General features: G+C 42.3%; 1 protein-coding gene across 2 annotated transcripts in view; it reads left to right on the top strand.

Annotated features, from left to right (window-relative positions):
• The window catches only part of PDE10A (phosphodiesterase 10A), a 4065478-nt gene that overhangs the window by 3828179 nt on the left and 209728 nt on the right, over positions 1-27571 (top strand). For both annotated transcript variants that reach the window (XM_044069581.1, XM_044069571.1), the window contains exon 19: positions 2994-3105. In XM_044069581.1, the coding sequence (XP_043925516.1) occupies positions 2994-3105 (112 nt within the window). The remainder of the gene's footprint in view (positions 1-2993; positions 3106-27571) is intronic.

Here is a 27571-nt window from a genome sequence, read left to right as displayed (position 1 = left end):
TTCAGTGGACACTCATAACTGTATGGTCCCTTCTACATCAGCCATTATCAAGTCAAGTCAAAATAATGCAAGCTTGCAAAAATTACCTTCTGTGGTGGATCCATTCTGGTTAAATACAAGAAAGCTGTCCCTTTGTTTTCCCTCACCCCAAGGCCATAATGACCACAGACACCTCCCAAATTGGGTGGGGGCACTTCTTGGGAAGGACAGTCCAAGGCAAATGGTCCCCTGAAGAGGCCAACATGCATATCAATGTTCTGGAGAGGAGAGCTGTCCGCCTAGCATTGCAGGCCTTTCAAGACAGGCTCCCTACCAGGACTATTGCAATCCAGACTGACAAAATGTCAGTGGTCTGGTACATCAACAAACAAGGGGGAACCAGATCTTACCCTCTTTGTTGAGAAGCTATGAGAGTATGGCAGTGAGTGATCTCATCCAGTTACTTTCTGATAGCAGCACACATCTCAGAGAAATCCAAATTGATTGCGGACAAAGTCAGCAGGTCTATTCTAATGCCACATCAGTCTTCTCTCAACTTGAAGGTGGCTGAGAGGGTTTTCTATCGATTGGAAAAACCATGCTGCAATGTTTTTGCATCTCCCCTAAACAGCAAGTGCAGCAAGTTCTTTGGCCTGTTCCCCCCAGTGGGAGAGTCCCCCCAAAAATACTATACTTCTTGCTTGGACATTTGGCTCTTTATGCTTACCCCCCCATTATACCTCATTCCCAAATTTCTTCAGAAAGCATCTTGACTGAAGAACACAGTTATCCTCCTTACCCCTTACTGGCCTCATTAGATCTGATTTCCTTTCCTTTTTCCTCATCATCTTCATCCACTCTGGATCCAACTACAGACATACTGTCTCAACCAACAGACATGGTTCATCTGGACATTTCAGGCCTGAAGTTGACCGCATGGTTTCTTCAGTTCTGTTGATTGCTAGACAGCCCATTTTCTCCTACCATGTCCATCATATTCTGTTTTCATCTCACAAAGCCTCCACTAGAAAGGTTTACAAACGTAAATGGAAAAGATTTGTTGTTTGGCACATAAAAAGAATTTAGAACCCCTTTTCAGCAGCGATTTCTAAGGTTCTTCACTTTTTAACTACAATTTTCAGTGAAGGTGCTAGCTCTTCAATTGTGAAAACACAATTAGCAGTCTAATTTTCATATAGGGATAAATAGTTCAGCTTTAGCTTCTTCCAAACTTTGCAAAGCCTTTCTCTTAGACCTCTGCTAAAGGACCCTGCTCTTCCTTGGGATTTAAACATTGTTTTACAGACTTTAATCCAACCCCCTTTTGAACCATCAGCTAAGTGTGAACTAAAATGTTTGACCTGGAAAACTATTTTGTTGTTTGCCATTATTTCTGCCAGAAGAGTTTTGGAATTACAGAACTTGTCATCTAAACCTCCTTACTTGATTTTTCATAACAGAGTATCTTTACGGAGCAATCATTCCTTTCTGCTTAAGGTGGTATCAGAATCCAATGTTAATCAGATTATCATCCTCCCAGTCTTCTTTCCAAATTTCTCCAACAAAGGAGAATGTGAACATCCAGTAGATGTAACATAAAGAAAATTATTTCTATCTTCACAGAACCAAAAATTTGAGGAAATCAGAACAGTTGTTTGTTTCCTTTTTATAATGAAAATTAGGCAAACCAGTTTCTAAGTGATTTTAGTCAAATGGCTGACTGACTCTATTACTTTTGTATATGAAAAAGTGGGTTTGCCTTTACCAAAACCACATAAAGCCCATTCCAGTAGATCTATGGCAACTTCTTCAGCCTTTTTGTCTAGAACTTCATTGGATGATATTTGTATAGCTGCAACACGGCTAATTCTCATGCATTTATTGCTTATTACAAATTGGATCTGGTCTTTAGGGGAAGAGCAGTCTTTGGGTCAGCTGTGCTCAGGAATATTCTTCCTTAGAGTCCTCCTGGGATTTAAGTAGCTGGGACTCTGTCCCAGCAGTTGAGGAATGAATGGAAATGACAACAGATAAAAAAAAAAGTTATGTATTCACCATAACGTTCCATCTGTGTTGTCCATTTTCATTTTTCCTCAACTTCCCTCCCACCAACCCCTTCATTGCTTTACACTTGGAAAGATCAAATAATGCTGCAGAAACTGCTATTCCTTTGTCTGAGTCCCAGAGTCTGTTGTATCATAATTTTTTTACTGTTTTGCAGGTATAACGTGCAGCAAACAAGACCTGAGATATAAACAGAACTGGTAGTGAACTAAACAGGATCCACACAGAACTAAGTAAAAGATTTAATGAAGCGCTTTTCATTTGCTTACTAAGCAAACGAAAAGCGCTTCATTAAATCTTTTACTTAGTTCTGTGTGGATCCTGTTTAGTTCACTACCAGTTCTGTTTATTTTTAGTAGTTTATTTTTGGTTTTTGATTCAAGACCTGAGATATGTTAGATGACTGGGAATTATGGGTAAAGGGAGGAGCTAAATAGTTCTCACTGTTCCATGAGCTGGAAGAAGCATCCAAGTCAGATCCAAGGATCAGATCCAAACCCAACAGTAGAAGAAGAATGAAAATGGATGACACAGATGGAATGTTATGGTGAGCACATAACATTTTTTTTTTTGCTTTATTTGAGTATGTTACACTTAAGGTAGTATGCCAGGCTTTTGTAATTTGCTTTAAGATTGATAATTTTTTTCTAAATTTTAAAAGTTTCTGATGTTTCTGTCATAAAACACTATGTATAATTTGTAATGTATTAATTATTCTCTGAAAATAGGTTCCATATATGGAAATAATATAAATAAAGCAGAGTATGTTCCACAGAAGGAAAGAGAGTAGGACTTAAGAAAATGTGGAAGGAAAGATCTTTTGTGGTTGTTGAAAATATTGTACACATGCAAATTTATCAGTCAAAAAGAAATTAAAAAAACCAGGAGAGCTAAATAGTTGCTTCTGCACTGAAGTAGTAATGTAGTTTTTTTCTATTTTGTATCCCTAGGGATCGTGTAATTGGCCTTATGATGACAGCTTGTGACCTCTGTTCTGTTACAAAACTGTGGCCTGTTACAAGGTTAACAGCCAGTGACATTTATGCAGAATTCTGGGCAGAGGTAAGTTAATGCTGTACTGCATTACTCCTTTCCATTGCTTGCCTTGTACCTCATGGTGCTTAATACTGATGCAGAGTCAAACTGAAATTTGCGTGTAATACATGGGACAATATTCAGGTGCTTCTCTTATCCAGGTGACTGTGGAGGGCATATGATATATTATGTTACAGTGATCTTGATTGACTGATATGCTGATTTTGTTATAGTGCTTCTGATTGACCAGCAGACTGCATTTTCCACAAGTACTTTTGCTGTTTGACTTGTACTTTCATGCATACCTAGTTAAGGCACTGTAATTTGTAGAAGAGGCAAACCATGAGATGGTATGCATTGTGTGGAAACCTGAAATAGAAACAAGTTTCATGTTAACATGCAAGCACCTCTGCCCTTTTTTAGCATTCAGTGGTGTGGTGTTGCACTGTTAGAAATAGTGAATAGTCATTGTCTTTTAACCATTTAGCTTGGTAGCTTTATCCTTGGACCCAAAGTCTGCTCTGAGCAGTTCAGTTCAGTCAGCTTCAGAGAGCTCTCGGAGCCAAGACTTCCTGTTGTATCTGAGGTGTTGTAGTCAACTCCAATGTTGTTGGAGCCATCTCTGCGTGTCAGAGCCTCAGCATGGTTTAGCTCTGGTCAGGCTCCACCTTGGGGGATTGCCTTCGGAACAGAGAGGGACACCAATCCAAAGCTTGCCTTTTCAGTTCCGAGGTCATCTTCCTCTCTGAGGCAATCTGCCTTTGAGGCTATGGAGAGAGCTTTGTCTGCCTCAGCAGCACAGATAGATCCTACCCCATTGGATATATAGTCTGCAGTCTTGGTGTCTCTGTCTCATCGCTCTTTTCCACAGGGACAGCCAGTATGAAAACTCCCAAGCTTCCCAACAGGATATCCTGACTTCATCTGATACCTTCCCAGAGCATCTCACTAAGGAGGTCCCTAAGATGAAGACATGTAAGAGGAAGCACTTGGACTCCCCAGAGGAGTCTATTACAGATGATACGGACTTCGATGAATGTGAAGGGTCCCCACGGTCACCGCCTAAACATTTCCCATTTGGAGACATCCCTGAAATCCTTAAGCAGACAGGTGGCTGGATACCCAGCAACCCTTCATTTGAGGAGTCTGCATTTCTGGAGGCTTTCAGTATTGGCCCATCTACCTCCTGGATGACTCTGCCCACCAACACGCTCTTTGAGTTGATCTCTCAACGGGTGTGGAAGGATCCCGACACTATTGAACCTTATACCTCATAGACCAGACAGAATTATGACACCACCTGTGGACAGACAGTTTTGGGGAAAAGAGGTGCCCATTGTTGACATGATCATGGTGGTGGCCACTAAAAAGGAACTATCAGAGGAGAGTTCCACTGTTCATCCTCCCAACAGGGAGTTGCAAGTGATAGACAGGCTTGGGAAGAGTGTCTGTGCTTTAGCAACCTTTGCTTTAAGGTCTCTGAATTATTTGGCACATTTCACAAGGTCACAGAGAGATTAGATTAAGGAGCTGTCAAATACCATCTCAGGATCCATTTCTGAAGAAGTTCAATCACCTTGACTTCTCAGTTGGCTACTCTGCACTCTATTTCCAATTATTTCATAAGGCTCATTTCACATGTAGCCAAAGGAACCTCAAAAGCAGCGGGTTCAGGCATTTCCATGAGGAGGCATGTCTGGATGCACTTATGTGATTTTGCGGAGCCCTTCAAGTCTTAGTTCATCAATGCTCCTTTTGACAGCACATCTTTTTTGGCCCCAGAGTAAGGGACACATTATCCAGGTGTGAGAAGGATAGAAAGACCCTGTCTGCCGTGGGTGTACATTTTTCATCCTCTCAAAGATCCTTTTCTAGGAATCAATGAGGTAGGAGAAAGATGTGGTTCAAGAAATCCCAGGGAACTTTCCCCATGTGGAGGAAGTTCCTCCAGGGGTAGAGGGGGGAACTCTAATGGTAGATGCACCCCTGTGGCAGAGGTGGCCCACAGAACCAAGGTTCCAGAGATGCTTTCTTTGACAGACACTTCCAGCATTCCTGAAAGGAGACCTGATTGCCCTACTCTGGAGGTAAGTGGGGGTTGACTATCCTTGCACCAGAGAGCTTGGCTAGAAATAGCAACTGATACATAGGTGCAGAGGATATATAATTCCCTTTTCCCTAACCCTCCATAAACAGGTCAGTTTGACGTACCAAGTTTCAAATGGTCATTGTTCAATCCATTCTCCCTTTTCTGGGCAAGGATGACTGGATGTGCTCTGTATACCTTCAGGATGCATACTATCACATAAAGATTAACAGACGGTCTAGAAGGTACTTAAGGTTCTGGCTTAAAGCCAGTCATTACCAGTTCAGAGTTTTGCCCTTTGATCTCACCACAGCCGCCGGGGTGTTCACCAAATATATGGCAAGTAGTAGCAGCTCACTTGAGACTACAAAGTTTCCGTGTGTTTCCATGTCTAGATGACTTGCCCATTACCTGTCTGACCAGGCATCAGTTAATAAGGGAAAGAGATCAGGTCCTCCAGATGTGTTCTCTCCTGGGGATAGCCATAAACTATGACAAGTCTCAAATGGATCTAACTCAAAGTTTAGAATTCATAGGAGTTTCAGCTCTGATACACAACATCCTTAAATTTTTGGCCCTACTTTTTAAAGAATCAGCTAGTTCCTCTACAGTTAACGTTCAGTTAGTGGCAATATCAAATTTTCCCATTGGATTTGACAGTTCCTCTGTTGCCTCTCATAAGCTCTGCAAAGCCTTTCTGCAAGACACTCCTATTTTAAGACCACCTTTTAAAGACTCTATTCCACCAAAGGACCTGAATCTGCTACTCCAGGCGATTGCTCATTCCCCCTTCAAACAAGCAGCTAAGTGTGACCTTAAATATCTTTCTTGGAAGACAATATTTCTAGTAGCCATTACTTCTCCCAGACTTATTTCAGAGATTCAAGCCTTCTCTTCAAAACCTCCATATTTGATCTTTCACAAGGATAGAGGTTACACTGCGTCCTTTCTTCCTAAGTTGGTGTTAGAATCTAATATCACTCAATCCATTAATTTGCCAGTATTCTTTCCTAAATTTGCTAACAAAGGTGAATGTATGTTACATTTATTGGATGCTCACAGACAATTACATTTTTGCCTACATAGAACAAAAGACATCAGAAAAAATGACCAACTGTTTGTTTCATTTGCAGAAGTTAAACTCGGAAAACCAGTTGCCAAGGTAACTTTAGCCAGATGGCTGGCTGACTGTATTTCATTTATTTACAACAATTTGTGTATTATCTTACCAAAACCATTACGGGCTCATTCAACTAGATGCATGGCTAGTTCTTCAGTTTTCCAATCTAGAGTGTCCATAGATGATATTTGTGCAGCAGCAACTTGTTCTACTCCCCATACCTTTGTTACTCATTACAAATTGGATCTGGTATCCAGAGGTAGAGCATCATTTGGTTCAGTGGTGCTCAGGAATATCCTTTCTTGAGTGCACCCCAGATCTTAGATAGCAGGGGACTCTGTCCCATTAGTTGAGGCTAGAATGAAAATTCACAACATCCGATAAAGAAGATGTGTACTCACCATGATGTTGCATCTGAGTTGTCCATTTTCATTCTTTTTCAACTCCCCACCCACTAATCCCCATTGTTTGAAAACTTCTGGAAGAATGAGTGGTTAGAAGATATAACTGTCATTTACACTGAGCTCCAGATATAGTTGTCTACCTATATGACTACATGTGAATCATCCAGTCCCTTTCTTCCTATGCACGGCAAATATTTCTTTCTAGTAAAAATCAGCAAACAAGATCTGAGGTACTTGGGGTTGGTGCATTATGAATAAGGGAGAAACTCGAGAGTTTTTGGCTGCTACTAGCTTTAGCAATGGCCGAGTCGGATCTGAGGGGTTGGATCTGACTCCATTAGTTGAGGAAGAATGAAGATGGACAACACTGATGGAATGTTATGGTGAGTACATAACTTCTTTTTTGTTTGAAATAATGTTTTACACATAAAAAGTCCCACTTTCTTAAGAGTGATATGCAGTTACTAGCTAGGAGTCATACTGTATTAAGCAAACTGCAAATTAAGATTCCAGAATAAGAACTGTGAGGTGTAGCATTTTACTTTTTGTCCCTTTGATTAAATTCAAGTTCAGCTTGTTTCCTATGCATTTCACTTAAGTTCAGCGACACATTAACCACAATGAGGAAAGACCTCATTATCACCTAATTTGTTTGTCTCTGAATCTTGTGTGATGACTTTAGTACTACTCAGCACTTTCTTCTGGTATGTACTTCTGGCAGCCCATGATTCACTTTGGCGCAGGCACCCCTTCAGTCATTCCCCCATACAACATGCCCACATTGAAACACACACACACTGACATGTATTAACTGCTCCTGATGCATCCTGTTATTTTTTTCTGCCCTTATAAATCACAGATGATTACAGTCAGTCAGTAGCTCCAGACAGTTTCATTCTTCTTATTCTTCCAAAACTACATTATGATGCTAAGCCTTTTGTTATATTTACTGTTTAAGTGACTCAGATAATATTTCAGAATTATCTGTGGTATCATCTAGTGATCCTCCTGGCTTTTACTGGAAGAATTCAGTTTGGCCTTAGAGGTAAGGCATCCCCTAAATGATGATAACACCATCCTTTATAACTGTCCATGATTTCCCCCCTGCTCTTTTTCTCATAACAGATGGACTATTACAGTCAGTCAATAATACCAGACATTAAGAGTTTCAAACTTTGTATAGTTCAGATAATACACTAGTCTACAAGATCCTCAGTTAACATGGAGGACTAAAGCTCTGAGTTGTCAATGAACACTTTCTGTACCAAGGGTATTGGGTTTGTAATGTTTAAAGTATGTTCATCATTTGATCATTCCTGCATTACACTTTGCTGTATGGGTTATATCCTGTACAGCATATAACAGCCAGCCAGTTTCCAAAGCTTAAGGGCATCTTCCATGCATACAGACCATTGACATCTCAAGCTGTCATGGTGGGTCAACCTTATCTCCTTTTCTACAAAGAAAGGGTTTCCTTGAGGACTAATCCTTCTTCTGTGCTAAATGTTGTATCTGATATTATCTTGACAGAATGAAAACCTTCAGGAGCACTGATCATCTATTAATTTCTTATTTATTTCTTATTTATTTTACTTTTGTTGACCAGGATAGTCTGAATGGATACATGTCCATTTTCAGCAGAGGCCTGGGGAGAAAAGCTCCAAGCATACAGATAATAATATACACATTAAAAAGTAAAGCTTGGTTTACAGACTATATTATATAATAACATGCACAGTAAAAAGACCAGTAAGGTAAGGTTTGCAGACTATCATAGATAGTAGGACATTAGAGAAAGTCAGTATTACGTATAGTACTATTTAGTATGCAGTAGTACAGAAGAGAAATTTAAGTATTCAAGAGCAGGTATGTAAAAGAGGCAATTCAAGTACTATAGGCTAGTTAAGTAGAGATGATATGGTCTAGGAACATCAGTTTAGAATAATCCATAGTCCTTCAAGTCAAGGTGTCTGATGTATGGTAGGCTTTTTCAAAAAAAAGGAAAGGGGTTAGCAACAATAGGAACAAGTATATTCAGAATACCTGGTAGTGAATGAAGGCAGATAAAGAGTAAGGGAGACAGATAAGATGTAGTGGAGGTAAAGGTTAGGGAGTAGGGGTAGGGTATAGAAAGGTGGAAGCATATAGGGGGTAGTGAGTCATGAGTGACTAGAGAGAAAGGTAGAGGGTGTTAAGCATTGTAGGAATTTTAAACTGTGTAGTTGAGGAGTTAGTTTGGGTTAGAACAGGGACACAGCCTTATGAAGGTAAGAAAAATGGTTATCACATGCTATTTCCTTTTGTTATACCCACCACAAGTCAATTCCTGGTAGGGTTAAGATACACTCTACATGACCCTTGGCTTCATTAGTGTCTTTTTGTAAAGGGATTGACTCTAGAAGTATTCTAGAAGCAGCAACTTGGTCCTCTGTACATACTTTTACAAACCACTACAAACTAGATTCCTTTTCCAGGTCTGGGGCAGGCACATCTAGGACCATTCTCCATGGGCTGCTGGAATCTCATCGTTCCTCATATATAGCTAAGGCTACTGCAGCGGTGATCTAATGATGAGCATAGTGTTGTTTGAGTAAGCTTACCATAGCAGTAAATGTTTGAATGAAAACTGCTGTAGTAGTCACTCCCTTCCTTCAGGTTCCCTTTTTGTTACATTTTTGTTGCACGAAAGCTCTGAAAGTCTTGGTGTTCAAACTCTGTTTTCTACAGTTCTCTTCTAGTTGTTAGCAGTCCAGGTATGTGAAAGCTATCTGTAAGCTCTGGAAACTTGCTGGCTTTTAACATCCTGTGCAGGATATAACCTATAGAGGTAAAGCTACTGCAGCAGTAATCATTCAAACATCTACTGTTATGGTAACTGTATTTCCACAGCTCTGCTATATCCCTGGTGTCTAGTGGTGGTGCAGAAGACTGAATCTTTGGTAAGGAGCTGCTTTTATGTGCAAAGAGTACAGGGTTTGAATCTTATTTCTCCCTGTTCTGTTATCTTTTTTTCATTACTTAAGCAATATTGAAAGAGGATCCTTGTTGCCTAGAGGAACAAAGTTCTGTAGTGCTATCAAGCGGCTTTATGTGCTGAGGGTACAAGGTTCAAAGTTTCTTTCCCTGTTCTTATAACTTTGTGGGTAACTTTAGTATTAAGTCGCATCTCTAGTGTCTAGTGTTCTCCAGCCCCATACCTCTTTCATTCTGTAAAATTGTTGTTCTGTTAACTTTTTAAGTGACTCATGATGAAGTTGGAGCCTTATGGTCTTACTTTCTCATATAATATCAGTAGCGTGTGAGAAAAATTTTGAACCAAGTCCTTTGCAAATAAACAGGTGAGCAAAACAGCTTTGGGGATTAAGAATTCATGAAGGAAAATGGCCCCAGTGGCCGTGTTCCTGCTAATCTCCTGACTATATAAAAATTCCTATCCATCCACAAAGTACAGTGGATATAAAAAGTGTACACACCCCTGTTAAAATGCCAGGTTTTTGTGATATAAAAAAAAATTAGACCACAATAAAACATTTCAAAACTTTTCCCACCTTTAATGTGACCTATAACCAGTACAATTCAATTGAAAAACAAACAAATCTGTTAGGGTATAAAAAATAAAAAGCATACAGTAAGCTGGTTGTATAAGTGTGCACACCCTTAAACTAATACTTTGTTGAAGCACCTTTTGATTTGCCAGACAGGTTTAGTGAAAACCTCACTCCTCTGTCCCCCCATCAGTACAACAGGACATCTCCAGTACCTGACCCCCTCCCCATATCTGAGCAAGTCATCAATGCCCTCTCAAAGGCAGAAAAATACAGCCTCCATGACACCCGATAACATCCCAGGCTGCATCCTACATGAACTCAGGCAGGAACTAACAGCACCATTAGGCACCCTATTCAACCAAAGCCTGAGTACTGGCTTCATCCCAGTCAAGTGGAGGACAGCTACTGTCATCCCTTTGCACAAAGGTGGAGCATCCACCAATCCAGGAAATTATAGGCCCACTAGCCTGATCTGCAAGGCCATGGAGCGGATTATCGTGGACCTCATTAACAAGGACATTGCCAACCTCCAGACACTTGATCCCACACAGTTTGGTTTTGTCAAGGGGAGGTCATGCCTGTTAAATTTGGCCGACTTCTTTGAGATAGTCCCTAAAACCATAGACAGGGGAAAGATGGTGCACACCGCCTACCTTGACCTGACCAAGGCCTTTGATACTATTTCCTACTCAGGTATAATAGATAGCACTCTCAGCTAGGCATCAATCCATATGTTACCAGATGGGTAGCAAATTGGCTCACTGATAGAACCCACTTAGTCAAAATAGGGGAAGGCACCTCATGTAGTAGAACCATAGTAGGCTGTGTACCCTAGGGATTGGTCTTGGGGCCTCTGATGTTTGGAATATACTTTTCAGAGGTACAGGCCAAATCTAGTGGGCTGTGGCTGACCAGGATTGCAGATGACTGCAAGCTGGGTGCTGTCATCAATTCCCCTAGCAATGTGGACATCCTCGAAGACGGTCTCACCCAAACAAATGACTGGTGCCAGAAACATGGCCTCAAACTGAATGCCAAGTAATGCATCATCATCACTTTTAGAGAGAATGACGTCCCCACAAATTATCACATTGATGATAAGGCACTAAGCACCCAATCAGTAGTGAGAGACTTGAGAACCCAGGTTGATAGCAAACTGACTTTTGACTGCCATATTGCCTCTGTTGTACGGAAAGCTTTCTACATGGTCCACCTCATTAGTAAGGGTATCTTATCCAGGGACAAGGAGGTCATAACATCCCTGTATTCTTCTCTTATAAGACTGATTATTGAATATAATGCCCCTTTCGGCATGTACCTCACAAAGCACATGCAGCAGCTGGAGAGACCACAGAGATTCCTCACCCTGACAATCCAGGGCCTCAAGCATCTGCCGTATACAGATAGGCTAAAAGCCCTGTTCCTCTAGTCAGTCTCCTACAGACTCCTCAGAGGTGACCTCTGTCTGTCATACAAAGCAATCTCAGACCCCACCGTGATGGAACTGCTGCATATCCGCAAGTCATGCTCCACTCGAGTAACCCACATGCGAGACCTCAACCTGGTCTGTGACATCAATAGGACTTATTGGCAGGCCAGATTTGTGTCCCATAGACTCCCCCTTTTGTGGAATAGACTCCCTCTCCATGTAAAGCAGAGTACCTCATTAAACCTTTTTATGCACAACCTGGATAACTGGATGGGGAACAGAAAATACACCCTTGGGATTCCACATATGTCCCTGCTGGACAGTGGCATAGGGTGCTGACTTGTTGGAACATGGGCTAAATTCTTGGCTAGGCTTGTAAGGGCCTCAGGGCCAATAGCCTAGTAACTTCCTATGATCCTATTGATATGTACTGTTGCAAAACTTTGTTCATAGTTTACTGTGTGTTCTGTTTGCATTCATTCTGTTAAATTTCTTAAAGTAATTGATTTTTTTCATATCTGCTTTTTGAACTTTTTGTACTTGTATTATACTTTGACGTTTCTCCCCAGCCTTCCCTGAAAAGGTACTCCTGAAAAGGTATAGTAAAATAAAATCTCAGTGACATAGAGGGATAAAGCTCTGACTATGGTAGAGGTGAGCAAAGCTCATTTAACAGCTTGGATGCCTGTAAGAGCTAGACATGGAAGATGGGGATTGAACATCAATTTTTGGATCACCCTTCCCTGTGGGAGAGGGAAGCAGCTATAACTCAGTCCATTGGTGATATCTAGTGGTAGAATTAGGTGTTTAACTAGTGGAGTTTGAGCCTGGCAAGTCCACGCTGTCAACAGTATATTTCCACTATATAGCTGAGGAGAATTCTGCAATTGGAGACAAGCTTCCACTTAAGAGATTGCATTCACACAGTTCAGAGGAACTACCTGGGGATGATGAGTGTACTCCCAGAGGAAGATGCTGAGCCACCCCTCAGGACTAGCAAGCTGGCCCACTCCCTACCATCCAGCTCTCTGGGGGATGGAGGACTGACCAGTATTCCCTGGTAGGAATGAATGAGCTATAGTACTCTCACCTCAACCAGGAATACCTGACTCCTGTACCTCCAAATGAATAAGCCAGTTGAGGGGTAGTTTTGTAAGAAGTTATGTACTGCTTGTGTAAACTTTGATATTTAGGATCAAAAAAAGTTTATGTAAGGACATGCAGAAATATGTGTGTTAGCGTACTGTTTATGCTCACACAATGCATGTTAACACAGATCTGGTTATTTTGACAACTTTTTCAGTTTATAACAGCAGTATTTAAAATCTGCCCCTATTGTTTGGTCTTTTGTCAGAGAGAGGCCCACACACACACACACACACACACACACACAAAATAAATGTTAAATAAATCCAGTTATTCCAGCAACTTTCTAAGTTTATAAGAGCAATATTTAAAAACTTTCTCTAATTTTGGCTCTTTCTCACTCGTGCGTGCGCACACACACACACACACACACACACACACACACACACACACACACACACACACACACACACACACACAGATCCAATTATTCCAGCAACCACACATGTGCACTCAGCCAATGCATGCTAACACAGATCTAGTTATTCCAGCTCACACACCCCCGCACACACACACACAAAATGCATACTAATGGATCCAGTTATCCAGCAACTTTTTAGCATTATAAAAATGATATACAAAATGTATCCCAATTTTTGGGTGTTTATTCACACACACACGTTCTCTGGTGGTTACCTAATTGATCCATACCGTACACAATAAAAGAAACTCTTCATCTGTCTGACTGGTTTGTCTTCATTTCATTTCAAGTTCACCTAAGAGATGCAGCAGTCCAGGCAAGCAAAGTAGCACTAGCAACTCCACCTCGACAGTGAAACGCATGAAGCAGGAGCCATGCACCCAACCAAATTTCAGGAGACTACAGATGTACGGGGTGCACACACTTTCAAAACGCAGTGACTCGCCTGTACTCATGTTTAGTATGGATGTTAAGCCATACTGCACCAGCACTTCCTCCTCAAAAAAGAAATATATCTTAGGCTACTCATACTTGTGTTAAGATTGGATGTCTCCATGACCAGATTAAGTTACTCTCTCCAGATGCAATTGATTCAGAACCACTTTGCTAGCAAAGGAAGAAAAGAAAGGGATGAACTAATTAACTGCAGCTGTATTTAATGAGAATTAAGAGCCCGCCAAATACAGCTGCAGCCAATAATGATCAAGAAAAAAAAAAGTAATTCTTGCAGTCTGGGTCAGGTCACTACTCCCCCTTCCCCCATGCTTGCAAGTCAGTGGGCCAATACTTTTCAGGTGGGACTCCTACCCCCCCCACCCCCACCCCAGGCTAGCCGGGTGTACATTATAGTGTACATAACTTATGCCTGCTGATGTTCTTGCAGACAATGCTGCAGTTTCTTTAAGGTCCACTCTGCCAAGAAAGCCATAAAGGATCCATGACACTTGAGTCAAATTCAGTCAACGGGGTCAGAATGTCAAGAGGGAGAGGCATGGTCATAGGCAGGAACAAGAACAGGGTACAAGGCAGATTTTTTCATTCATGAGAGAGATTTCTTATTGGGTGAGAACATACACAGTTTTACTAAAGAGACATTTACTAATGAACACATTGATGTCCGTCAAAAAAGTTTTTCATTTGTTCCTAGCCAGCGAGCTGCATTAGGAAGGAACTGATTTAAAGTTTTTAAGCAAAAATTGAACTTGCAATATTTATTAAGATACTTTTTGTTTAGATACTGAAAAGTTCAAAAGACCTTATATTTATAATTCTCCATTACAATCAACTATACAGGCATTTTATTATTCTTGTAATAAAGACATTTTTGAAGTTTGTAGAAATAATCTTAAGTGCAAATGGTTTAATTTAAATAAGCATGAGAAGCAAGATATTGTTGAATTAAATATTTGATGAGATTTGAGGCTCATGAGAGCAGACAAGGTTTGTAGAATGGTTATTATGTATCATACATATTATGTTTTGGAAAATAAAAAAAATATCTAATAAGGAAAACTATAAAATTATTATATTAACTGAAATTTATCATAGATGCACTTTTATTAACATCATGATGTCTTTGGTTACACCCACCAAATTAGCAGTAGACAACCTCCCAAGTGAATACTTACAAATCGCAGCTGATGCTCTAGCCTACCCAGTATCCATTTTGATTAACCGAACTCTGTCAGAAAGTTACGTTCCCACACTATTGAAAGTAGCACATATAATTCCCCTCCAGAAAGACGGCCCCTCCACAGAACTAACTAACTACCGCCCCATGGCTACTCTCTCTCCACTCTCCAAAATACTACAGAGATGCATTCACTCTCAGGTCTCAGACTACCTCCTTACTAACAACCTCCTTTCCAATACTCAACATGGTTTCTGACCAAACCGTAGCACCACCACTGCTTTACTCTCCTTTACTAACACTATCCTTCAGCATAAAAGCAATGGTTGTCTCTCCTCTGCTACTTTCCTAGACCTGTCTAAAGCATTCGACATGGTCCAACACAAACAACTTATCTCTGTCCTCAATAACTATCCTTCTCTCAATCAGTCACCAACTGGTTTCAGAGTTATCTGTCTGACCGCCAACAATCCATTGTATGGCAAAATGATACAACTCTCCAACTACCTGTCTCTGTAGGGGTTCCCCAAGGATCCATCTTTGGACCCCTACTCTTCTCTGTTTTCACCAATAATCTAGCCTCTACCACCAAACATGGCACACTCATACAATATGCAGATGGCTCAACCATCATCTGCTCAGCCCAGTCCCCACCCAAACTGCAAAAAGTCACACAGGAAGCCTTTTCCTCTGTTGAAACTTGGTTATTCGATGCCCAGTTAATACTCAACCCAAGCAAAACTAAACTGTTCATCTTCCAACCCACTAAACATACTCAAAACAACTCTCACTTTAATATCACAGCAAAAGACAACACCACTATACACCCAACAGAACACATCAAATTGCTAGGAGTTGAAATAGACAATAAACTAAAATTTGACATTCACATATCCATGACCATAAAAAAAGTCCACAAAAAAACTAGGAGCGTTGCACAGAAATAAGCAACTTCTCACCAAAGCAGCAAAGATTTCACTAGAACATTCCCACCTTATCTCCACCCTGCTTTATGCCTCTCCAATATATACCAACCTAAAGCAATGCAATCTGAATAAGCTTGAGACCTGCTACAACAAAATTGCCAAATTCGCCACAGGGGCATCCTACCGTAGTCACCACTGTCTCTCCCTTGCTGAACTGGGCTGGCTTGAACTCCCTCACCTCCTTCAATGGTATCAACTCACTCACAAACTAGTAAACCTTCCACTAAAAGTCCCATCCTTTCAGAATCTACTCCAACCCTATTGCACCACCAGAACACTAAGATCCAGCAAAAAAATCACTTGCAGGTCACTAAAGCCAATAACTCTGATGGAGAAGCACTATTCTCTTGCACCATAGTCAAATTATGGAACTCCCTCCCACCCACAATTACTTCTGTACCATCATGCACCCACTTCAAAACTTTACTAAAAATGCACCTAGAAACATGCTAGCTGTGCCCTTGCAACTCCCCCTCTAATATCACCCACTACCTTTCTTTCCACCCCATTAACTACTTTGATTATAGCAAACGCGGATGCTCATAAGCCTAGCTACTACTTATACAGCAGGAACTTCTTATTGTAACAATTGTTAATGTCTGTTATGTACTTCACAGATGATAAAGATTCTAGTTGTCCACTGATGTACTATGGTCTTCATCTGTAACTATGTTTGTAATTTTTAATTGCTATGTAAATCCAATGTAACTATTGTCTGTCTATTTTAACTGTGGAGCTTTTCTCCCCGGGCCTCTGCTGAAAATGGACCTATGTCCAGTCGGACACTCCTGGTAAACAAATGTAAATAAATAAATAAATGATACAATCTTGTCTATTTTCATCCAGTTTATTACATGGGTTACTGGATCCAACCAGATCCGACCTCAGAACTGACTCTGAAGCTTCTTCAGTTCCAGGGTTCCTCCCTCAAACATAAGTCCATTTACTCCACCCTAATACCTCAGATATTTTTGCTGCCAAAGTCTTCGGGTGTGTTCTCTAGGGCTGCTATTGCAGTGTGTATCCTTTTAGGATTCAAGCTATTACTCTTTACCTACCAAGAATTTTTTTTTTAAAAACTCTATTTTCTTGTTAGTGTTAGTTGTTTGCAAGTCTCACTTTGTGATTAGGTTTGTTATATACATCCTTTACAGTGAATTTAGATAAGTAATTGTGTTTTTGAATGTATTAGATAACTTAGATATAGTATATAAGCTTCTAGTCTATTGTTGCTTTTACAAAAGTATTTGATATATATATATATATATATATATATATATATATATTTCCATATATTATGTGACATGGTAGTACTTTTTTTCCTTAAATCTTGGTGTTGTGACTTCAGCATATCTGATTCTCAGGGTTTTAAGAAGTGTGCTCAGAGAGGGCACAAACTGCCTCCTCAAGACCCCAATTTGCTCTGTGTTTACTGTTGTGCCCTACCCATCTCGATTCAGAATGCCAGTCCCGTGCTTCCTTTACTGGTAGGGTTCTTCAAACCAGAAGAGAAAAGTTTATTATGAAAGGGTTTACTTCCTCCACATACAGGAGCTTTGATGCCAGCAGATTATTTGTCCACCACCTTTTCTCCAACTAAGAACAGTGGACAAATCAAAGCCTAAAACCTAAGGAAACTAATACAAAGACAAGAAAAAGGATAAGTCTGACTAAAATGAGAAATCTGGGTCAGACATATCCATGAAGTGTTCTCTGAATCTGATGGTTCCAATCAGAACAGATATGAAATCAGATAGGAGATCAGAACCAATAGCTACTCGTCTCTGCTCCTCTTCTCCTCAACCCCTTTTCTCACCGGAACTGATGAGCCTGAGGCTGCATTCTCTGATTCCGATCATCCTGAAGCCTTACTAAGCAGGATGTTGACAGGATGATGAGGAAGATCCTGAAGACACAGAGCCAGCTTGGGGTTCTCGTCAGTACCATCCATGGGGAACATATACTGAAGTGTTGGTCCAACCTACCCTCCTCTTGTTTCTATGTTACCAGCCCATGATAGACTAAAACTGGTCACACTGGTCCCATCCTGCACTAAGGCACCTTCTTCAGGGTCCACAGTCTTGGTTACTTTGATAATGACAGCATCTCTATCTCTTTCGACACCAACAAGTTTACAATCTGGGAGAGACTCAGAGTCAATACATCAGTGCCGCGCTTCGAGGGGAGGGATCAATGCCAAGGTTATCAGAGCCATCCCTGCCTCTCAGAGCCTCAGCCCTTGTCAGCTCAGATCTGAGGTCAGCATTGTGGTCAAGGCTCATCCACCCTGAGAGATTTGCATTGCCCTTGGACAGGAATAGGTCTGCGGAACTGATTGCAGCCTTGGGTTTTGAGGCATTTCACAGGGTCTTAGCAATGCCTAAGGAGAAGGCCACTTCAGTCAGTTCAGCTCCACCCAAACCCTAGCAGGATTCTGTGTCATCCTGTTTTCACTGTCCTGCCAGACAGGGACAGTCAGAACCATGAACTTCTGAGATTACATGCTATGTTAGCTCCCCATCTGATTCTGTACTTCCTGATCCCCAGCAGAAATTGTCCACAAGAAGAAGACTTGCAAGCAGAAGCACATAGACTTATCAACAGATTCCTTCACAGAAGACATGGATTTAGATGAAGGTGAAGGGTCTCTCTTTTCCCCCGCCAAAGCCGTTACCTTTGGTGAAATCCTTGAATTGATGAAACGGAGAGGGGAATGGTCTGTCCACGATTCCTCACATGACAAGTCAGTGTTCTTGGAAGTTTTTGGTTGTGGCCCAACACCATCCTGGATGGTACACCACAGTGATCCACTCATAGACCTTATGGTTCAAAGGGAGTGGAAGGACCCTGATGTGACAAAGCCCACACCTAAGAAAGCAGTCGGAATTTTAGCAGCTCCAAAAGACAGAACCATTGGAGCAAAGGTCCCCTGGTAGATGCTGTGGTGGTAGCAGTGGCCACAAAAAAGGAATTATCTGAAAAAAGTTCTTCTGTTCTCCTCCTCAACAGGGTGTCTAGGGCAATGGACAGGTTTGGGGAATGGAGTTAGCCTCAGTGACTTATGCTATTAGATCGCTGAATTATTTGGATTATGTTACTAGGTTCCAGAGGGATTTCACTATGAAAGTCTCCAAATCCTTTAGGGTATCTAGCCTGTGAATGCCCAGGGGACAGTGGACTCCTAGCTATCTAACCTACAATTAATTTCCAATGTACCCACGTGACTGCTCTGTAATGCAGCTGATGGCACAGCCAGAGTGGCAGGCACCAGCATCACAGTGTACCATCATGCCTGAATGCATTTTTTGTTGCTTTATGGAACGCTTTAAGATGTTCTTTATAAATACCTCCAGTGATGGGTACACAGTCTTTTAACCCAAAGTTAAGGACACCCCTCTCAGGAGTCAAAAGTATGTCAATGCTCTCTCAGCAGTGGGAATACATTTTCCCACTTCCCAAAGATACCTTCTGTAGGATCAGAGGATGGGGAAGAAGATGTGATTCCGAAAATCATAGAGCTCTTACCATGACTGCCCTAAGGATAGGCTTCCTTTTGGCAGGGGTGGAGGTAACTGAAATGGACATTGCCCTAGTGGCAAAAGCAGACCAGGACTTCTGCAGATCTTTTTCAGAGAAGCCCTACCACCACCTCTGAATGTTGCCTGACTGCTCACTCTGGAGGCAGTCAGGGAGCACTTGTCTTTGCACCCACAAGCCTGTATAAATGTAACCACAGATTTATGGGTGCTAAAGATAATTTCCAGTGGCTATTCAATTCTTTTTTTTTTCACTTCTTCCTCAGAAAAAGAGGAGCTTTACTGATGTTCCACCCAATCAGTAGGAACCACCAGCAGTAGAAGTTTCTGATAGAAAAAGAGTAATCTAACTGGTCTCCCAAGACCAGTTAGAATCCAGAGTCTCCTCAAAGTTCTTTTTAGTGCTGAAGAAAATAGGGAACTTTAGACCCATTTTGGATCTCAGTCACCTATATCAATTCATGAAGTTGATAAAATTCTAGATGGTCATGATTCAGTCCATATTGGCTCTGCTGAGGAAGGATGATTGGATATGCTCAGTAGATCTCCAGGATGCTTACTGTCATGTGGCAATAGAGAAGCACTTCAGGAGATTCCTCTGTTTCTGGCTTGGAGACAATGAGCCAATCGCTATCAGTTTAGAGCCCTGCTTTTTGGTCTCACCAACAACCCCCCCCCCCCCCCGGGTGTTCACAAAGATAATGGCAGTGGTGCCAGCACACTTGAGACTGCCAGGGATCCATTTTTTCTTCTACCTTAATGACTGGCTCCTAACTACTACTACTGAGTATTTGCTGCTATGCTATGTGTGTGTATTGTGCTCCAGCAAATGAATTTAGGGATAACAGTGAATTTTCCCAAATGTCATCTGATGCCAACCCAACAAATAGAATTTACAGGATGAGATTGCTAGATTTCCCCATACTAGGGTGTTATTTTTACATCTAACAGCTATGTGTTTGCCCCCAGTGATATTGATCTTACACCTTTTAGACCTAATAGCATCCACGATACTGATGGTCCCATTAGCCGGGTACCACATGAGAGTTCTCTGATGGACCCTAGCAGTATAATGGTCTCAGAACTTTCACCCACTACATGCAAAGGCTTGGCTGACACAGATCTGCGGCAGCACATTGTTTGGTGGATTACATCCTGTTCAGTCAGCGAGGGTCACCTGTTTCACTGGTGGCAGTAGTAACCATGGATGCCTCCCTTCTAGGGTGGGGAGGCTGCATTTCATTGGGGATGTATTTCAAAGGGACGATGGTCGAAGGTACATGATCACCCACAGAGGCCAGTCTTCACATTAATATCTTAGAGATAAGGGTGGTTCTCCTAGTATTGCAGGCATTCTTGGATCTCCTCCCCAGGGATGTGATTTATATGGATGGACAATATGACAGTGGTATGGTACATCAGCAAACAGAGGAACCTGTTCCTCTCTGCTGTTTCAAGAGGTTATGACATTTTGGCAATGGGAGATGTTTTCACACCATTTTCTAATAGCAATGCACATGTTGGGTTCATCCAGTGTATTAAAGGACAGATTGAGCAGAATTATCCTGACGCCTCATGAGATCATCAGAAGTGGTTGATTTATCATCTTTGGGTCCAACCTTGTTGTGACCTCTTTGCTTCTTATCTCAACCACAATTGCAGCAGTTGCTTTGCCCTGATCCCTCCACAGGACCAGTCATCGAGGAATGCTGTGGTCTACAATTGATCCCCCCCCAAAAAAAAACTCCTATATACTTTTCCTCCTCTTGCCTCTAGTAATCAAGTTCAGACAGAAAAATAGACAGTGCAAGGTCAGAATGATCTTCACTGCTCCTTCTGGCCCCAGCAGATATGGTTCCCCTTCTTGTGGCCTCTATTTGTACATCCATCATGGATGTTGGGTCGGTATCCAGATCTTTTAACTCACCCATCCGAATTGCTTCCAGTCCAGAACTCCATGAAACTAACCACATGGTTTCTCCAGTTTTGACCTTAGCCAGAGAATTCAGGCTTCCCACTGCAGATATCAAGATTATATCAGCTTCTCAGAAGCCAGCTACTAAGAAGGTATACCATGGCAAATGGAAGAGATTCTTTATCTGGGCCGGTTCCAAAGGACTGGACCCTTTTTCATTGCCTGTTCATCCCATCTTAGAATTTTTTCTGAACTTTTTGTCAGAGGCTCCAGTTATTCCACCATCAAATTTCAAATGGCAACTGTCTTACACTTCCATATTGGCCATAATGACACCTCCATAGCTTCCCTAAACATTTCTAAAGGCTTTTTGAGAGGAACTTTTCTTTTATGGCTTCCCATCAGAGACCCATGGGATATTACCATTATGCTTCAGGCTCTAAACCAACCCCCTTTTGAACCTTCAGCCACAGCAGATAGATTAGTTGTGTAAGAACTTACCATAACAATAGATGTACTTCTCATATTCGTACATGAAGGAGTCACCTGCCAGTATATCAAAGTCTTTTACTGCCTTAGGGTGTTCGGTTTGTCTGACGTTGGCCATAAAAGAGACATAAGCACACACCAACCTCAGAACTGAAGCCCCAGGTAGAGAGACAGTCTAAGGGAAAGAGAATCAGTGCATCCAAGAATGCCAGGAAGTAGGGGAAGGAGGCAGGACAGAATACTGCAACAGAGAAGGGGACAACTAATCTATGTCTTTCTATTCATCTGTTGCAGTATTCTTACATGAGGGAGAATACAATAGCTCATGCAGAAAAGGAGAAGGAAGTGGCAGCAAAACTCTCCAGGAAGCCATGGAGAATGGACCTGGTGAACCATGCCCTGGATTTGGAGATGGAATCCAGCTTACAGTGTTTAGCAAAGGTGTGGACAGATGTCCAAGTAGCAGCTTCTAGGATAGAGTTGGTGTCTAGCCCTTTGAGGAATGCCTCCGAGTAAGATATTGCCATTGTAGAGTGAGCTTTGATTGAGCCAGGAAGAGCTTTAACATAGTGGATATGGGAAAAGGCTATGGATTTGGATATCCAGTTGGAGATGGTCTGTTTGGACACAGGCAGTCCCAGATCCCTGGGGTGAAAAGACACAAGCAGTTGGTTTGATTGATTTTCTAAAGGATTTGGTCTTGAGCAAGTAAAACCTGAGTTGTCTGTGTACATCAGGAGTGTGTAGGATCCTCTCACTCCTGTTCTGGGGAGAGGGAAAAAAGGTGTGCAGGTGAATAGCCTGGTTTAAGGACAATTCATAAACTACCTTTGCATGAAGGAGGGGTTGGTACAAAGGGAAACCCTGTCCTTGTGTAAGGAAAGGAAGGGAGGAGAGGCCATAAGGGATTGTAATTCTGAAACCCACCTGGTGGAGGTAATAGCCACCAGGAGGACAGTTTTCCAAGTACTGAGTTTGAAGGAACTAGAAGAAGCTGGCTCAAAAGGCATCTGAGTCAGTTTCTGTAGTACAAAGTTCAGGTCCCAGGGTGGCGTGACAGGTCTCCTGGGTGGTCTAATGTGAAGGACGCCTTTAAGGAATTGGTTATCCTAAACTCTGGAGGCTAAGGGTGGTGAAAGTGGCAGACAAGCACAGATAGCTGACAGGTGTGGTTTTATGGGGAAGTAAGCTAAGCCTGCATTAAGCAATTCACACAGATAAGGCAGAATCATAGGGGGATCCGCTGTAAGTGGATCCTGGTTTCTGGTGAGACACCAAAGTGAAAATCTCTTCCATTTAGAGAGGTAAGATTTTCTGGTATTAGGTTGCCTGGCCTCCTGCAGGACTTGTAGCAAATTCTCAGAATAAAAGTGTCTGAAAGGAATCAGAGCTCTATCACCCACAAGGTCAGTTGGAGGGTCTCTAATTGTGGGTGGATGAGGGAGCCCTTGTCTGTGTGAGCATGTCCACTCTGTGAGGCAACTGTGGTGATTGCCCTTGGTTTGATGAAGAAGAAGGGGGAACCAGTGCTGTCTTGGCCAATAGGGAGTCACCAGCAAGATTTTTGGCTGGTCCTGTTGAATTTTCATCAGGGCTTTCGAAATGAGTGGAAGGGGAGAATGCATAAAGGAATTTCCCCTTCCAGGAGATTGATAGGGCATCCACTTTCCATGCCTAAGGATGGGGTTCTCTGGCACAGAACTTTGGAAGTTGTTCGGGGAGGGGGGGGGCAAACAAATCTATTTGTGGAATACCCACTGGTGGACATTGTCCAGGAACACATCCCTGTTAAGCATCCATTCATGGGCCTGTGTTCTGGATCTGCTCAGAGTGTCTGCCATAGTATTCTGATGTGAAGGAATGTAAACTGCCTGAAGAGAGATGTGGTAGGTAGGCTAGATCCCAGACTTGTAAGGCTAGTCAGTAAAGGAGGTAGGATCTTGCCCCTCCCGTTTGTTGATTTACCATTGGACAGTCATATTGTCTGTGTGGATGCAAAGCCTTCCTGGTCTCAGAAGGGATTGGAAAGAATGAAGGGCAAAAATTAATGCCTTCATTTCTCTTACATTTATGTGTTTTTTCTTCTGCGAGGATGTCCACTGGCCTTGGACTATGTGATGGTCCAGGGCTGCCCCCCAGCCTGTATCCGATGCATCTGCATACAGTACTTGAGTTGGGGGATGTGGGTGAATGGGGAGAACTAGATCTATGGACAGATGTGCTATCCACCACTGGAGCTCCTTCCTGAGACAGGGTAGAAGTGGTATTAGGAATTCTAGAGGGTGGGCATGCTGAGACCACACTAACATTAAAAACTATTGGAATTCCTCATATGTAACCTCACTAGAGGAAGCATATGTATGGTAGAGGCTATCAACCCCACAATTCACAGAAACTGCCTTGCAGACAGGAGATTGAGTGGGAGAATTTTTGAGAAAAGGGTGGAAATCTCCTGGGCCTTGGTGGATGGAAGAGACACTGCCCTATCCTTGGTTTGAAACCTGCACCCCAGAAAGACATGGTCTTGGGATGGGACGAGGGAAGATTTTTTGAAGTTTATAGTGAACCTCTGGCTTTGTAAGATGGCTATTGTTGACTGGAGGTGTCTGCTTAGTTCCTCCTCTGTTTTGGCTTGAATCAAAAGGTCGTCTACGTAGGAGAAGATTTGAATGCCATGGAGTCTGCAAAAGGTGACCAGTGGTGCTAGGCATTTTGTGAAGACTCTCAGGGCAGTGAAAAGTCCAAAAGGCAAAACCGAGAATTGAAAATGTGAGGATCCCACAGAGAAGTGTAGAAATTTCCTGTATCTGGGGTGTATATCTATATGGAAGTAAACATCCCTGATGTTTGTGGATGCTGGTAATGCCTGAGGAAGGATGAGGGGGAAGAGTGTTTGTAGGGCAAGCATTTTGAAGGAGAGAACTATTAGAAAATCATCGCTGAGATAGGTGGCATCTAGGATGGGTCTCCAAGGACCTTCCTTCCTGGGAACTAGGAATATTCGTGAATAAAAACTTTTTCCCTCTTGAGCTGTGGGCACAGGTTGAATTGTGCCCTGTTCTAGTAGGTTTTGCAGAACTGGGAACAAAAGAGGTTCCTGGTCTTTTGGTAGTTAGGGGATACTCCTGAAGGGGGGCACAGTGTGCCAGATCATGAAGTATCCCTTTTTATAATGCTTAGGACCCAGGAGTCTTTAGTGCTGAGTTCCCAGGATGGGAGGAAAGGGTAAGGTGCAGAGAGTGGGGGAGGGTTCCCAGATTACTTAAGGAGTCATGCTAAAGAGTCTGTCCTGTCAGGAAAGAGTTGTTTAGTGAGCTGGGAGGAAGAAGAAGAAGTAGAGGAAAACTGGTGAGTTTTCTTGGACCCTTTTTTGGTCTCCAGTGGGGTTTGGATTGTCTGCATACAAAGACCTGTTTTTGCAGGGTAATCCCTGTGGAATTTAGGCACAGGAGAGACGAAAATGTGTTTTGGGCTTTTTAGCTCCTTGCTTTTTTCTTGCAGAGATTTGAATAATTCTACTGAGGTTTTCCCAAAAAGAGCAGAATTGTCCAAGGGGGCATCTATTAGGTTTGCTTTGATGTCTTCAGGGAGGGGCTGAAGCCTTTGCCAAGCAAATCTTCTTAGGGCAGAGGAAGATGCTGCAGCTCATGAGGTGGCCTCTACAGCATCAAGGCTGCATTTAAACTAATACCTGACTACCTGAGAGGAAATAGCAAGAAGAGAGGATGCCAAGGTTTTGTTCTCCGAATCTAGCGTATCTGACACAACCTTTGAAATATGAGACAGGAGTTCCAAATTATACTTGGTCATATGGGTCTGATTGTTTAGTGCTCTGAAAGCTAGGGTGGCTGAGGTATACATTTTCTTATTCAGCCTCTCCAATTGTCTACTATCCTTGACTGAGGGGAGGAGGGAAGTAGAAGTTAGTGACCCCGAGGCCTTATCAGAGGCTACTGATATCACAGAGTGGTCTGCTACAGGGGCCTTAAAAAGGAAATTGCAATTCTTAGGTACTTTGTAGTACCTGTCTAGCTTTTTTGGAGCTGGAGAGTGAGTTGAAGTGGATGCAAAATCATCCAGAAAGGCTGGAATGACAGGAGGAATGGCAGAAGGACTAGGGGACTGTACTTGGAGGAGGTCATAACGTTTTTGGACCTCAGACCTCTCTGTACTGTCCCATTTAAAATAATATCACATCCTAGTAGTGGTCTTCACAAAGGAAATTTCCTCCATAGGAGATTCTGTTCCATTCGAATCTTCCTCAGGGGAAACATAGTCTAAGGGTGAGGGGATTTGGAATGAAAAGTCCAGAGAATCACTCTCCTCTTCAGATGAGGAGTCTTCCTGTGAGTTAGCTTGAGGCCTATGTCTCTTCTGAGGGGAGGTAGACCAGGCAGGAGGGAATGCTGGCCAACCTGAGGGAGGCCTTAGCGCCCTGAAGGCCCTAAAAAGGCCTTGTGTGAAAGTCTGCCATTGCTTCTCTGGGTCCAGAGGTGGAGAGACGTGTTTAGTTTTTTGTTTCTTCTTTGCAGGGGTATCCATGAGATGTAAAGGAGGAGGGCCAGATGTAGGCCTACATTCAACCAAGTCCAAGTTGATGTCCTTGCGAACCACGACCTGGGTGATTCCTCTTGGGCCTTCAGACACAATAAGCCTGGGTTCCCCTGGACATCTGTATTTGATGTCTGAGTTGCCTCTTTGGACATACATACATCCAGTACCAAAGAGGCATGCAAAGTGGGCTTAGCCTGTGGATCCAGTTCAGTGACAGAGCATGTCTCCAAGCTCTCGTGCTTCGGGAGAGACATCCGTATCAGAGGTGCAGCTTCAGCTTCGGGCCTTGGATTTTTGACCTTATGCTTAACAGGCTCTGTTGTCGGGTCTGAGGAACTTTCCATTGCGCTCTTATCTAAAAGCTTAAGGTGTTGATTTTATAAGTAAATAGCGAGAGACAATAACCAACTCTGGAGGGTCTTGGGCACAAAAGACGAGCAGTTTTTATGGTCGTGGTGGGGCCCAAAATAGAAGAGGCACTGGAAATGACTATCCTTATGTGGAATCTGTCTTCCAAAGTCACACTTCCCTTTCCTGGATGACATTAGCCTCAATTAAAAATAAGGCAGCAGTAAAAGGCAAAAAAAGGTTTCTCCAATGGGGCTGTTATCTTTGTAGAAGTAAGCAATTCCAGCAGCAGAGCGATGTCTGGGACTGGCGATCTGACTGGCGGCAAAGAAGTTCTGAGGTCAGTGCATGTGTACATCTCTTTTATGGCTAATGTCTGATAGTGGCCTACATCAGAAATACCATGCACCCTAAGATAGTAAAAGACTTTGATATACTGGCTGATGTCCGGTTGTTGGGTAACTCCCTCCTGTAAGAACACTGCAGCAGATGAATAGAAGGACATCTGAAGTTCCTGACCTTGAAAACAATTTTTTTCTGGTGGCAATTATGTCAGCCGGATAAATTTTGGAATTACAGGCAATTTCATGCAAACCTCCCTATCTGGTGTTCCACAAGAGCAGAATTTCTGGTAGAAATAATGTGTCCTTACTTACTAAGGTGACATTGAAAGCAAACTTAAATCAGTTACTAAATGTGCAGTATTTGTCCCAGATACTCAAACAATGGTGAATACATTTTAGATATGTTAGATGTTCATCATCAGCTTAGATTCTATTCACAGAATGAAACAATTCATGAAATCTGATTGTTTATTGCCTTTTCTAAGCCAAAATTAGGTAAAGCTGCTAGTGTTACCTTTTCAAGGTGGGTCAGACTGC

This window comes from Protopterus annectens, chromosome 1.part0, assembly GCF_019279795.1.
Source record: "Protopterus annectens isolate FY-2018-M chromosome 1.part0, PAN1.0, whole genome shotgun sequence".
NCBI classification, from domain to species: domain Eukaryota; kingdom Metazoa; phylum Chordata; order Ceratodontiformes; family Protopteridae; genus Protopterus; species Protopterus annectens.
Note: the sequence above shows the minus strand (reverse complement) of the source record. Positions and strands in the feature narration are given on the sequence as shown.